Below are 15,777 nucleotides of genomic sequence, written 5' to 3' on the forward strand. Positions count from 1 at the left end.
ATTCGACTAGTAATACTTTCTGAGCGAGAGCCCGACTATCGGCATGACTTTCACAGGAACCTTGATGCACCTCCTGTAAAATGTATTGCACATCATCCAGTCTGACACACTCGAGTAAAGGACATAACAAGACCCGTTTATAAAGATGATCTCCGATCATAGTGAACCGGTCGACCCTTTTCTTAATCATACGTGTCTGCTCTCCCTCGGTCACTAGAACACCCTGCTGCAGAAATAAGATGATTAGTGTTCTCTAGTCGCTCTGCAATTCAAGGTCGGCCTTTCATTCAATACAAGCTACCAGTAGTGTCTGTTCTACAGGCTTATCCAGGGTCCATGAAACTATAGAGGAAGTCAATTTGGCTAAATCATTTGCTGCCTGATTCTCTGCTCGAGAAAATTTTTGTATAATTACTTCTTGGAATACGACTTTGATCTTCTCGAAGGCCTCTGCATAGAGCTTGAGTCTATCATTATTGATCTCAAAATTTCCTACTAATTGTTGAGGGGCTAACTGAGAATTAAATAGATTAGAACTCGAGAAGCTCCCACATGCCTGGCGGCTTGCCTGCCAATTATCATAAGAATACCTATTCTGCTGCCTTGTCGAGTGAAAGATCCATCTACATATATTTTCCAAATTCTCTCAGGCTCAGGGTTTTGGACCTCTGTTATGAAATCAGTTAAGGAATGAGCCTTGATGGCCACTCGGGGTTGATATTGTATATTGTATTCACTGAGCTCAGTGGTCCACTTGATCAACCTTCTGGAGGCTTCTAGGTTGACAAGTACTTGGCCTAAAGTTCTATTAGTAACTACTATGATCGGGTGAGAAAGAAAATAAAGACGTAACCTCCGAGTAGCTAAGACCAATCCATACACTAATTTCTTGAGTGTGGTGTAATGACACTCGGCTCCTTTTAATAAATGACTTAAAAGTACATAAGCTATTGATATTTTCCCTCCTGTCTCACTAATACTGACCTGACTGCGTGCTCATTGGCGGACAAATACACCAACAAAGGTTCGCTCGACACTGGCTTAGCAAGTATAGGGAGGGCGGATAAGTAATTCTTTAACTCCTCAAAAGCTTTATTGCAGTCGGCATCCCACTAAAATATGGCCGCCCGATGGAGGATCTTGAAAAAAGGAAAGATTCGATCGGGCGACCGGGAGATGAAGAGAGACGAGGTTGTGATCCATCCAGTCAGTCTTTGTGCCTCCTTTAGATTGCGTGGGCGAGTCATATCTCGGAGGGCTTGAACTTTGCTCGAGTTGGCTTCTATCCCTCACTTGGTCACAATGTATCCCAGGAACCTCCCGATTTTTGCTCCGAACAAACATTTGCCAGAACTGAGCTTCAATCTGTACTGCCTTAAAGTCTGGCGAGTATCTTCCACATCAGCACACAGTTCGATCGTTCTGAGGGATTTGATAAAGATGTCGTCTACATAAAGTTTTATATTTCACCCTATCTGCTTTCGGAATACTTTGTTCATAAGTCATTGGTAAGTAGCACCTGCATTGTTAAGTCTGAATGGTATAACATTGTAATAGTAAGTGCCCTCAGTAGTTATAAAGCTAACCTTCTCTTGGTCGTCCTTGGCGAGCGGTACTTGATGGTACCCTTGATAAGCGTCCAACATGCAATTAGCTCGAATCCAGTAGTCGAATCTACTACCTGGTCAATCCTTGGCAAAGGATAGTAATCCTTGGGGCATGCTTTGTTGAGATCCCTGAAGTTGATGCAAACCCTTCATTTGTTTCCTGGCTTAGATAATAGGACTACGTTGGTTAATCAACTCGGGAATTGCACTTCTCGTATGTATCCAATCTCCTACAACTTGTCCACTTCTACTCGGATGATTTTATTCTGATCTGCCCCGAAGTCTCTTTTTCTCTAATTGACCGACCAGACTTTAGGGAAGACATGGAGTACGTGCTCCATGACTGTGGGAGAGACGCCCATGATCTCTTTGGGCTCCTAAGCAAAAATATCATTGTTACATGTTAAACACACAATAAGATCTTCTTTAAGCTCTGGAGGTAGGTTGGCCGCTACTTGGGTAGTGGCTTCCAACCAGCCTGGTCCAATTTAAACCTCCTCTTTCTCCTTGTAGACTAGGGTGGATTGTGCCTCTTGAATGGTGTTGACTTCCATCCATTGTATCTTCCAGGCAGAGCCTCGATCTTGACAATTTCTACATAGCACTTGCATGCTACTAGCTGATCCCCCTTGACTTCCCCCACCCTGTCATCCACAGGGAATTTTATTTTTGGACAGAAGGTTGAAATGACTACCCTAAATTCATTTAGGGTCGACCGACCCAAAATGACGTTGTAGGCTGAGGGCGCGTCGAAAACTATGAAAGTCGATCAGCGTGTCCTCATTAGGAACTCCTCCCATAAGGATATGACCAACTTTATTTGACCGAGTGACTAGACCTCATTGCCTGTGAACTTGTACAAAGGAGCTATCATGGGTTGAAGTTCACTTGGGTTTATTTGTAGATACTCAAATGCTTGTTTAAAGATAATATTGACTGAGTTGCTTGTGTCAATGAAAGTACGATAAATGTTATAATTGGATATAACAATCATAATTATCAAAGTATCATCATGGGAGACTTCCACCCCTCTAGGTCTTTAGGCCCAAAGCTGATTTCAGGCCTAGCCTCCTGCTTTGTACTGCAGTCAACCGCATGAATCTCCAAGCGATGAGCATGTGACTTTCTCGCTCGGTTGGAGTCTCCATTAGTTAGACCCCCGACGATCATGCCAATATCGCTACGAGTTGGGAGCTCTGGCTGGACATGGGCGAGAGCTTACACCCGGTCTGCTAGTGGTGGGGGCGTCCTTTGGCGCTGCTTGGCCTCTCGTTGGTGTCTTCTAGGTGATCTATTCGGCCTTTGATAGGGCAGCGATTAGGTAACGAGGAGCGTCGACAGAATCTTTGATTGTTGTTCTAACAATTTGCCAGATTGTAACAATACTAGATCTCATGAGTGGCCAACCGATGGTATGTATACCACCATTGCGGAGCTCCCTGAGGGTGCTCGGGATATCTTTCCGGTCGACTTCCACGTGCTACACGGCCTGGGGTCATGGTTCTTGATGACGAGGTTGTGGTTCTAGCTCCCGAGCGCCAAACATTACCCTCTCTGCCACACAGAGTGAAGATTCCTCCATCTCTAATCTTCAGATTCAAGTAAAGAATCCCATAGATTGTACCAAATTTGGTCCTATCTAAAAACTGTAGAGATGACATGCTAGGCACAATGGATCGGCGGTTGACTGAGAAAAGGCTTTTGGCTCCACCGAGAAGCTTTCTTTCAATCCTGCGTACACGAAGATGAGCTAACAAAATGTCAATGCCTAGAAACCAAGGGGAGTCCCTGGCGATAGGGGTGGGATCGGGTCGGGACCCGTCCCGTAACCCCCTTACCCAATACCCGTCCCGATAAGAATTGGGATTTTTTTTTCTCCCGATCCCGTACTCGAAAAGTGTCGGGACCCGAATGTTCGAGATCTCAAATATTCGGGATCAGGTAGGGACCCGTAAGAATATCCCGAAAAATATTTTTTAAAAAAAAATCTATGGAGACTCAAATAATTTTTTAGTACAATACAAATAAGTTAAAACGATTTCGTAGTACATAACCATTAAAAACTAAACTATCTTCCTAGGACATCATAAATATATTAAAACTAATAAAAAAAACTAATACTATACTACTTAGTTTATACTTTATACCTAATACAAGAAAATCTAAAAATAAAAGTTAAAAGATCATAAAAATTATTTTTTATATCATTTTAGCAGTTTTCATATGCTAAAATAAATTAACTGACTATCTTCTTCACACATTGCCAATAAATTATTTAGAAACAAAATTATGGTGAAATATGAAAAAAAATGGGGAGACAAAAAAAAATAAACATAATGTTTAGATGCATAAAATATAAAAAAAAATAAAAAATAATATTTTAAATATAAAAATAATATTATAATATAATCGGCTCGGGAAGGGATTCCCGTCAGGAGAAAAAAAATTTCCCGATCCCTTTCCCGATAGTGATCGGGACGGGAAAAATCTCGAACCTTCGGGTCGGGATATTTTCGGGTCAGAAATGGGATGGGATTCGGGAAGAGTCGGGATTTTCAGGATTTTTTCCAACCCTACCTGGCAAAAGCCCTCCGACGCTCAAGTCAGTACCAGTCCGGACAAGTGAATGAAGAACAGTAGAGAACGTGCACGCAAGAGTAGGTTCCAGATGTCCAGAGAACATACCTCGCCAATGAAGATTTCTCTCCTTTATATATCACCTCTCATAACCTCTGTAATCATGAAGTGGCTAAGGATGTTAGAAGTTGTTGGGTAATGAAAAGAGTACAACCTAGGCAATGTGTAATAATTATCAGGAATCTTCCATTTACCCATACGTATACTTCTTTTGTCGTTTATAGCTTATGTCGTTGTCGAAGTCGTCGGAGAAATATGCTGTTATAAGTAGTCGGCTGATGGGGGGCATGATGGTCCTTGAAGAAGGTTCCATAATAATATTCTTTGACATATAATTGTTATTTTGATAGGTTGTTAGGATTCTCTATTTATGTTGTCGACTGAGTATATCCCGGACGGCCTATAAGGCCGGCCGTCTTTATGCATGTTTTCTTGTTAAGCTACTATGTTATGTATTGAACACTATTTAGAAATCCGCTCTAGAAATAATATAATGTCTTGGGCATGTTGGAAATCTGTTTGAGAAATAGTATGATAACCTGTGCATGCTAGAAATCCATCCAGACAGCAACATGAAGCTAAGCAGCTTAGGCCCGGTCGGTATTTTGTCCAGCCAGGCATATAACAAGCCTCTAAAGAAATGAGGGTGTGTTCTGAAAGGTCTGGTTGATATTTCGAGCCAAAGTAATGTGCCTTAGGCCCGGTCGGCCATTTGTCCAACCGAGCGTATAATAACTTGTAGGTAAAGTGCACTTGGAATTCCTTCCGAATCCATAAAACTATCTTACACATGCATATAAGAGACGGGTACTAGTCATGTAAATTCGTTCGGTTCTATTATTGAAAGAATACCCATAGGGCTGATCGGTAATCGGGTAGACCGAGCGTATGTAGAGTTTGACTCTCCCTTCAACTAGGTCTATGACTGATCAAATGTGAGGTGGGTCGGTTATTTCGACTGGCCTATAAGGGCGGTCATCCTTGAACCCGGTCGACATTTGAATGACCAAACACACTATCTTTTTAGTTCCAGAGTAAAGCACCAAATTATTTAGTCGGGCTATGATCAACCTTATCCTGAACGCCGTATGATCTAGTCGGGCTAGACCCAAGAGCCTTAGTGTTATGCGAGCAACGAAGTTAGATAGGAAATATTCCTTACCCTTACCTTTGACTACTATATTATCTTAATTTTAACCGTCACATCATCTTCTAGGTCCGCTCATTACCATTTATATCACTTGTCATTATAAATGTCACCTAGATTCTTTATAGTTGGTAAGTCATAAATCTTCGAATCGGTGGAAGGTGAGGAAATTGAATAAAGATGTATTATATATAAAACCTCATTTTTGTTAATTGGTTATTTAAAATAATTAATCCATTACGGCTTTCATAATTTTTTTTTAAAAAAAATATCTCACTTTTAATAAGTTCGGAAAAAAAAAATCAATCTTGGAGATTGGATCATCAGTATACGGTAAAAAAAAAAAAGAAACTTTTAGATATTTAATTTCTAAGATCACATTTTGCTTATAATATGATATCTTAATTTCAATTACAATTTCATTGGATATAATCTTACAATTATTTTAATTATAATAATATCTTATTGCAATTAGAATCTTTACAAAAGTTGAAAATTTTAATCATTAACTTTTTAAGTAACCTAAATAAATAGAATAATATTACTCTTCGTGTTGAAAAAATTAGTTTAATAAAAAATTTAATCATTAATCCGTTTTTAAAAATAGTTTAAGCCATTTAATCAAGGTATTCTGAGTAGTGAAACCCACTTTTTTGAGCAAATTGGACCAATTTTTTTGCCCAGTATATTTAGAAATGCTTTTCAGGTTAATCTTATTTTAGTAAAATATAATTTCCAAAATTACAAGGTAGTAGCAAAGTGAAATTTTGCATCAAAAACTAACAAATATTAGATTCCTGATTGATCATTCTATGTACATTCATTTTTGATAAATAAAAATCAAAGCAAACAAAATTTTAAGCTGTGTTTTTAGGAGCAGAATAATTCATGAGTGGAGAAATGGAGATGAAATTAGAGATGGAGCCTGAAATGTATGAGTTGAAGAATAAAGGGCTTTGCTTTCTCTCTGTGTCCTCCAACCCTTTTAACTCTGAGACAAACAGACCAAATTTTTGGATGCCAACATTTTGCAGTAGCTCATATCAGTAATAGATCTGGATGTATTTTTTTTTAATATAATTCAAATGTTCAAGCTTCACTCAATTAATCCTAAAATATACAACCTTCTCTCTGATTTGCCTGTCAAATGAATCCAAAGCATAATTTATATACTCAAGACCAACTTCCACAATATTCATCCATTTGAGATTCAAATCCTAATTTTCTTATAGAAGTATTTTCATGTTAAACTTAGAGCTGATGGTGATCCAGGATTAAATGGAATGATTGAGCATAAAGTGTTTGTATGCATAAGTTAGACTTGTTATTCAAAACCAATCTACATAATTTCTACAAGGAAAACTCTCTTCAGGCGAAGCTAAGAAACTGAACCACTGATGATTTCCTCATCCAACCATACAGGATTAAAAAATTTCCAAATTTCAGATGCACTTGATACAAGATAGAACATAAGCTACTTGAAACATCATTACTAACCGATATCATGGTATGGCAAGAAAGAAAACAGCTTCATACCATCAGTTTCTTGGTGTCAGAAGTCAAATTAACTTATCAGCATTCTGACGATTTGAAATGCCTGGTTACACATCCAAGCTAGTTGAGAAAGAAAGGGTGTGACATTCTAGATTCCTCAGATTAAGCTGTATGGAAAAGTCATCAAAGGGTGAGCAATAGATGAATTAAAGTGTAGCAGCAGATTTTGATGAACTACTGGAAGATGTATATGCATAAATATTGAAGGAACATGTGGTTGATTGATTGCTAAGAGTAAGTTTCCAGTGAACCAGGTTAGGCAATTACTCACATGTTGACATTTCTTGGCTATCTTGTTAATACTTGTATCCTATCCTCAAAATTATCTCTAGGGCAAAATTGCAAAGACAAAAGCCCTAACCAATTTTGATGCATGATTAACACGTACACACGCAAGAATAGAAGAGTACTATTGTCAACTGAATTTACTAATGCAATCCAAACTCAGCACATCATTATTGTTACAAAAAGGTTTGACAACTGGGAGAACTTACAAGAGACTAGAGTTCTGGTAATTGACTCGACAAATTTTCATTGGATAGAATTGATGGTCAGAAATCAGAATGTCACTAGCTCAAAGGAAGCTTCTGTGAAAGCAATGGCAGCTTTGAAATTTTTTCAAGATGCATATAAGCCTAACTAATCAGACTCCTAAAATTTGCCGTATACATCTTGAAAAGGCTAGGTGAAAGAGATTTGAGATCAGCTATCTCATGGGCAAGGACTATCTGGAGAGCTATGAATAAAAATACCTCTTATTTTGAACAAAATAAGTTGATCACCAGAGTCTTCTATTATGAAATGTTCCCTTTTATCATTTATGGCAAGATACTCTCCCCCTTCATCTCTCTCTTTGGTATCCATTTCAATCCTTTTATAATAAATTTCATGGGTGGTAACCCTTAAAATATCACTCACCAGTGGTTATGTTTCATACTAATCTATAAATTCAATAATAGGCATCGGCATACATGTTAATTTCTCATTTAGATGCCCTCCAAGTTTTATATCAGAACTGGTATCCAAGATGTTAATTAACAAAAAGCATACCGCAACAGCAATGCCGGTCTGGCAAAACTTTGGGATACAAATAAGCCTCACTAATTGCTTCTCAGGCCCTGCATACAAATGAAAATGTGAAATAAATCTCAGACACATTTAAAACAAAATTAGAGTAATAGTCTTACCTTGCATAAATGCAGTTTCATATTTTTCCTGATTACCAACAAAGTATACATGTGGACAACTTTCGACGAGGAAAGGGTCTCTATCGGTGAAAGGATAGCATCCTAAATATGGGGGCATGAAAAGAAAGGTTACAAACAAGACAATTGTAGATTAACCAATGAAGTTACTGCATACTATTGATCTTGAAAAGGAACTAGATGTTCTTTCTGTGGAATAAAAAGGACAAATATGCTAGCAGTAATGTAAATATTACCAACGGTGTTTGGAGCTGTGGGTACAAGATGCCTCCATCGCATTGTCCTCTCTAAAAATTCAAGCCTGTTTTTGGCCTCCGAATATTTGAATAGATCATCTATATTCTGGCCAGATGTTCCGAGAAACCTATTAATCAAATGCTTGTTAACTTGAATTCCACAAGAAAAAAGCTGATTAAAAGTTTGTTAAATGCTTACAGAACACCATCCAACTCAAACTGATGAGGATTTGTGCATGACAGAAATGTGTTATAAGCAAATGCTCCAGGAAACAAGCATCTGTTTAGAGGCTGGCTTAAAAGAGCAAAATTCAATGCATAAAAAATTGATTATCCAAAAATAACACTACCAATAGATAATTCATGTTGAACGAAAACATTCTGGTAATTTATGCAGAAGGCAAGTCTAGTGATCACTGGTCAGCATGAGAATAAGAAAGTAGACCAGACCTGTTGTGGTAAGGAATAGTTTGCTGGATCATCAAGTCCTGGCATTATATCAACAGGCATAGCTGCAGCAAGCTACAACCCCAAAATAGGCAAATGAATGGAAAGGTATGCCGTTCACTATATCATGCACATGATATACAAAAGAGATAAGGAAATGAATTTACAAGAAAAATGTAAACTACAAGGTTTCTTCTCGCATAAGTGTTTCCAAAGGTCCAAGTTGAGGGGTTGAAACTCCATACCTGATTCAGCAAAATATCTAGCTCCTTTATTGGTTCAACTGAAGCAGATTGATCTCTTGGAGCAATTGTCTAGTTCCACATGTATACAAGAGAAAGGTAATAATCGTTCAAACTTTGAGAAACAATTACATGGACCAGTACAAAGGAGCCTTGGAAGCAAACAGAGCACTATATCCTTAAAAGTATATAAATCAGCAGAAAAACCTTAGAGAATTACATGACCACTAAGAAGTCCTTGTGAAATTTGTACTGAATTTCCAGCAACCACAAGGCGAACTACTTGAGATGCAATGCTTTGTTCCTGTTGTATGCACAAACATAAATGGACTCAAACGCTGGTCTCCCTTCAAAGACCCAGAGAAAGACAGAACATACATTTTCATCACCTAAATGACCCGTAATATGGTCGATGAGAAGTTGGAACTGGAGAGGATTAAATTCACTGCTTCCAATACTCAATCCTGATACAAAAACAACATACTTGTCTTCTCCTGAAATAAAAATGAGATTAACAACTTTACCTTCCAATTTACAATGGTGAAACATAGCTCATGTTCTTATTGCAATAGAGAAAATATATATATTATTATTCTACAAAAACCTACTTGTTGGTCATGTAACATTAGGATAAGCAGATAAAAGGCAAATGGATATATCATTGCACAACAAAAAAAAAAAACATAACACATGAATATGAGTATCCATTCGGTTCAACAAATTGGACAGAAAAAAAAAACCTTTACATCATTGTTTTAGAAACTAAAATATACTGAATTACCATGTAAACAGGATTGAAACAAAATCAAAATTCAGTTAAATTCAGTTTGAATCTAATGGATCAAATTTTTTATTAAAAAATAATATGATAAATTACATCAACATATTGTAAATTTTCAACATAAATTCTACATCTATTGAATTATTAAAAAAAATGTATGACAATTAGATGTTTTTCATTATGTAAAAAGGAAAAAAAATTGATCTTTCACTTTTGTTTGGTCTACGCAATTAACAAGTTGAAACCAAACTGAAATTTATTATACTTCTATCAATCTGAACCAAACCAAAATTGATTGGTCCAACAACCAAACATTGCAAAATTCTCAATAGACTCAATTTTGTGGATTGAACTGAATATTGAACACCTTACACATGAAGGCCTTATGTATAAGAATATGAAACAGAACAGATTAGCAACATAGTCAGACAATAGCAAGTCATTTCTAAATGAGTTTAAGATAGTTTCCTTTTTCTTTATTCAAGTAGCTAGCCTATAATGCAGCCATGTCGGTCACGGAAATTAAAGGTTAACATAAAATATAATGAAGCAATGCCAGTGCAAACAATTATTTCATTGCACTAAAATACACCAACTAGACTTCCCTTAAACATCAGATCAGCTATCTCTATGAGTAGCATTGCTAGGCTTCTCTAGCTAAGGTATTTGATTTTTTTGTTTTACAAATTTAGCATAGTTTGATTTATCAGCTACACTTGTCAACAAGTACATCAGCTTTCCTATTAAGAACACTAACATGGATAGCTATCGTATAAAGACACTCATAATGTTGAGGTAAAGTAGCAAAGTACTTGAACTAAGTGGCAGCTCGGTTTGAGGAGGTATCCCAGCTTCCAGCATATCTTGAACCAAAAAATCACCTTTACTAGTTTCCTTCCCATGTAGTGCAACAACAATTCCTGAGAGAGAGAAACTAATGCAGTATGAACAAGAAACTCTTTTTGGTTATATGAAAACTGATGAAGAACCAAAATAACAAAATTTTATAAATTATCATAATGCAGTTTGTACCTGTTACAAAAGCTGAAGGGTCAAGAAAACTGCCAGTAAGTGCAACCCTACCACTTTCATCTTCCAAAATAAGATGATCATCAGGGTGCATAAAATTGTGAGGTTTCACAAGAGGAACTTTAGATCTCTGAAATATAAAATTAAGGGTCGAAATTAGGCTTGATCATAGCAATGACGAGCATTTGTTATGGTTCAGCATGGTATGGTCAACCTAGGTGTACCTCCTTGGCATATTCATCAAGAATAGAAGGCTTTAGTTTCATGTGCTTGTATATTGTACCAACAATTATGCATTCTTTCCCTTCTTCAAGCCCCAAAACTGTTTTAACTGAAGGAGAAAAGGGGATTGAGATAGAAAGAGTAAGTCCTAGACAAAACAATCTTAGTTATTTACTTAAGGAACCAAAATTTTCCTTTCTCATAGAAGTCAAGATCTTGAAAGACAATAAGGAACAAAAGAAGAAAGATTTATTGAGATTGACCTATTGATTCAAGAAGCATAAATGACTAAATGAGCACATGACTAAGAATGATTAACCATATCAATTCAAACTAGGACATGAGAAATGTTTAAACGAAAATATACAGTAGTTTCAAAGAGGTGGTCATGTGTTTCATGTACATTCCATCTTAATATATAGTAGGTGATTTGCTTTCTGATTCCTTAAGAAAAGGCATTTATCTGCCTCAATACACGGAAATTCTTAATCCTTTCCTAAGAATTTTTTTGCCTACGCTCTTTCTTTCCCTAGTTTACTTGTATCATAGGAAACAGGGCTGAAAGAACTAAATATATCAGTCTTATCGCAACCTTCTCTTCATGCATAAAAACTCATAGCAAAAATAGACATCAAAGAAACTGCTGGCACAAAGGTCCTTTATAGAGGTGCAGCTTGACAAATCATGCCAATAGTGGAATGACGAACACTTGGAAAAATATTTAGACTCTAGGGGGAAAAAAACCTCAGGTAACTAACCTAGAGGTTTGTTTCATCACAAAAGCAAATGACTTTACAAACAAAAAGAAATTTTTTGGCTGGTTCATCCATGGCCAGTCATCAGAAAGCTTTCCACTAGAAATAAATGTTCGGAATCTACAAAGCCTATCCATGCAGTAATTCAGAAACCAAATACAGCGTCGCGATCTACCTGAACACTATCGCTTTACTCATCCTAACCTAGGCACATATTTTAGCAAATAAAACACTTAGAAAGAGAAATTTTACAGTCATCAGAAAAATTTAGGAAATCACCTGGAAGGTTGGGCTTCCACTTGGGAACGAGCGAGTAAAGAAGATTCCTCATGTGGTGGAGACGAGTGAAATATATGTGGCTGTACTGCTGCCCTTGGTACTTCTCCGTGTGGATCTCAAACCTCCCATCCTACAACCAATCACTCTGATCAACATGAAACGGAAAAACAAAATAATCGACAAAAATTCCATGCGAAACAGGTGATACGAAACCAGCCGGTACCAGATTTTTGTAGCTAGCTTGCTTCCTCTCGAAAAGCTTAGAACCTACTTCGCTCATATCTCGGCGTAAGAACGGGGGGAAGGCGGAAATCGCCGGCGGGTGGATCGGATGCGGGAGAAGAAACGAGAGAAGAGGAGTGTGGGTTGAAGCCTCTAGGGCTATGGAAAAGAAAGCAAGTGACATGTGGAATGCGAGGATTGGCGGATGCAAAAGTAACAGGTTAATATTTTTGGCGGGAAGCACGAATTTTAGAAGTATTTTTGAAAATATTAATAAAAATCGTTTATTTTATATTTTGGATTTTGATGTACTATAGAGGTAAAAGTTCAATTTGCTCTCTAATATTTATCAAAAGTTCTATTTGACCTTCCATCGGTTAAAAAATTGTCCATTTACCCTATAAATTTCTTATTTGACCTTCCATTTCTCCCTAACTTAGAATTATGTTTAACTAGGTTATTTTGATACTTTTACAAGACTTAAGTTAACAGGTTATTTTGATAATGCGACTTAAATTAAAGGTGCCTATTTTAAGTCAGGAGAGAAGATTCGCTCCACATCACCCGGCTTCTATTTGAAATTTTTTATATTCAAGACCAAACAATATTAGTTTTATTTTTTTTTTAATGTTGTTTCTTATTTTTCATTTACCATGTGTGCAAAGCTGATATCTATCTTTTATGTTTTATCTCGTTTATTAAGAAAGTAATAATAATAATAATAATAATAATAATACATCTGCTTGATTGGAACATTGAAATTTAAATGCAAATCATAGTTTTATTTGACAATTTTATTAAAATGATATCACAAATGTGATTTATTTTGACTGGTGCAGACATGCATGCATATTATCGCGAAGATACAGAACATTTAGGATCCGTTGCCCATTGGACAATTTTTAACACATAACTCTTCTGTGCCCCAATAACAGTTGGTTGGTACTGAGAAATTGCAGCAAAAGCAAGCAGAACCAGTGGCGCATGTCGAGCTGACATAAGAAATTTGTCCATCATTTATCTGTTATTTTTTTCGTATTAGTTCTGGGATGAATTGATAGAGACATTGTAATGAACATAGTCATTTATTTCTGCCACCATGTCTCACATATAGTTGTGATATCGCAGGCCATATATTCAAATAAGTAATAAATCATAAGATCAATGCCTCTAAAAGTATTTACTTAATCGAACATCAAATATATACTTACATTGGATAAAAGCGAATATATAGACTAGTAAGAACCAATAACATCAACAAGTATTTAGTAGCCATCTCTTTCTTATCTATGAGTTGTTTTGTGAAACTAGTGGAATTACAAGGCTATTTATAGTGAAAAAAAATCTAAATAAGGAAATACAAATATTAAAGAATTATTAAAATTTCTTCTCATAAAAATTATGGTTTAATGCTATCTTCACCGAATCTACATTTATTTTCTTATTTCTGATTTTTAAAATAGTTTCTAAAAAGAATTTTCTTTAATTTTTTTAATGTGTTAATAAATAAATAACTCAGACAGAATATATATATATATATTTTTTTCAAATTCTAAATTTTTCTCGTTGTTCTCTCTCTCGATCTCGCCTCTTCCTTCATTGTCGCAGCACGCTCTTGCTGAGCAAGCAAAAGAAAAAGCAAAGACGCTGCAAGCTACTTAGACAACTTACAATTGCATGCTTGTTCTCGAATTGGCTGGGAGCTCAAGAAATTACCACCGAATACATAATCGACGTTGGTTTGCTTACCACACCTCTCCATTCTCGATCGTAAACCTTTCTACTCCATTGTCTGTTTTTAGCCCTGTACAATATTTTTTAGCTCTAATATATCCTACAACGCACAAGCCCTAACTGCTTTGTTACCAATTTTTGTTTATATAATTTGCAAGAAACTTCCCAATAATCAATTCATAACCAATGGTAATTCGTTTCATTTTAAGTTGTAATTCCCTACGTTTATCCTAATATATATTAGAAGGAAGGATTTATGCTACAAAGTACAAGGCTGATGCCTGCGGCTACTCCTCACATATGTTGTCTTTATTGGACGCATAGTTGTTACAACGTTGTAACAGCTACTTGGAATGTTACCTGCAACAGCATTATAGTAGCTACTTCGACGACTAGCTGCTACAACATTGTAATAGTTACTTGGAATATCAACTGCTACAACAGTGTAGCAGCTACTTCGACGGCTAGCTACTACACCGTTGTAGCAGCTACTTGGAATGTTAACTGCTACAACGTTGTAACAGCTACTTCGACCACTAGCTGCTACAACGTTGTAGCAGCTTCTTGGAATGTTAAATGTTATAACGCTATAGAAACTACTTCAACAGCTAGCTACTACAATATTATAGCAGTTACTTGGAATGTTAACTGCTACAATGTTGTAGCAACTACTTCGACGGCTAGCTGCTACAACGTTATAGCAGCTACTTGGAATGTTAACCCTAAACCCTAAACTCTAACGTTGTAGCAGCTACTTGGCATGTTAACCGCTACAACGCTGTAGCAGCTACTTCGATGGTTAGCATCTATAACATTATAGTAGCTACTTGGAATGTTAACTACTACAATATTGTAGCTATTACTTCGACGGCTAGTTGCTATAACATTATAGCAGCTACTTAGAATGTTACTTGGAATGTTAACCCTAAACCCTAAATCCTAACGTTGTAATAGCTACTTAGAATGTTAACTGCTACAATGGTGTATCAACTACTTCAACGGCTAACTACTAGAATGTTGTAGCAGCTACTTGGAATGTTAACCTTAAACCCTAACATTGTAGTAGCTAGCTCGACAACTTCAACGTTCTAATAGTTACTTGGAATGTTAACTGCTAAAACGGTATAACAGCTACTTGGAATTTAACTGCTACAATGGTGTAGCAACAACTTCGATGGCTAGCTACTACAACGTTATAGTAGCTACTTCGACGGTTAGTTGCTACAATGTTGTAACAGGTACTTAGAATATTAACTGCTACAACAGTGTAGCAACTATTGGATTGTTAACTACTACAACAGTGTAGCAGCTACACATTGTAGCAACTACTTAGAATATTAATTGCTACAACAGTGTAGCAACTCTTGGATTGTTAACTGCTACAACAGTGTAGCAGTTACTTCGACACCTAGCTGCTATAATATTGTAATAGCTACTTGAAATGTTATTGTTACAACGGCATAACAGCTACTTGGAATGTTATCATTACAACAGTGTAGCCGCTACTTGAAATGTTATTGTTACAACGGTATAGCAGCTACTTAGAATGTTACAATGGTGTAACAGCTACTTGAAATATTATTGTTACAACGGTGTAATAACTACTTAGAATGTTAAGTGCTACAACGATGTAGCAGCTACTTCGACACCTAGCTATTACAACGTTGTAGCAGCTACTTG

At 36.6% G+C, this 15,777-nt stretch overlaps 1 protein-coding gene across 1 annotated transcript; it reads right to left on the bottom strand.

Annotated features, from left to right (window-relative positions):
- Positions 1-6,644: 6,644 nt before the first annotated feature.
- LOC121984277 (DNA polymerase delta small subunit-like) lies at positions 6,645-12,537 on the bottom strand. The gene is made up of 14 exons (XM_042537138.1): positions 12,365-12,537; positions 12,142-12,271; positions 11,110-11,216; positions 10,889-11,015; positions 10,669-10,776; positions 9,454-9,569; positions 9,296-9,379; positions 9,079-9,147; positions 8,837-8,908; positions 8,586-8,677; positions 8,387-8,514; positions 8,133-8,234; positions 7,996-8,063; positions 6,645-7,052 (listed from the first exon to the last, which is right to left on the bottom strand). Exons 1-14 carry the CDS (start codon positions 12,419-12,421, stop codon positions 6,993-6,995), a joined length of 1,320 nt encoding a protein of 439 aa, XP_042393072.1. The 5' UTR covers positions 12,422-12,537; the 3' UTR covers positions 6,645-6,992.
- Between the last annotated feature and the right edge of the window lie 3,240 nt (positions 12,538-15,777).

The sequence above is a fragment of the Zingiber officinale genome, chromosome 5B (genome assembly GCF_018446385.1).
Source record: "Zingiber officinale cultivar Zhangliang chromosome 5B, Zo_v1.1, whole genome shotgun sequence".
Taxonomy (NCBI): domain Eukaryota; kingdom Viridiplantae; phylum Streptophyta; class Magnoliopsida; order Zingiberales; family Zingiberaceae; genus Zingiber; species Zingiber officinale.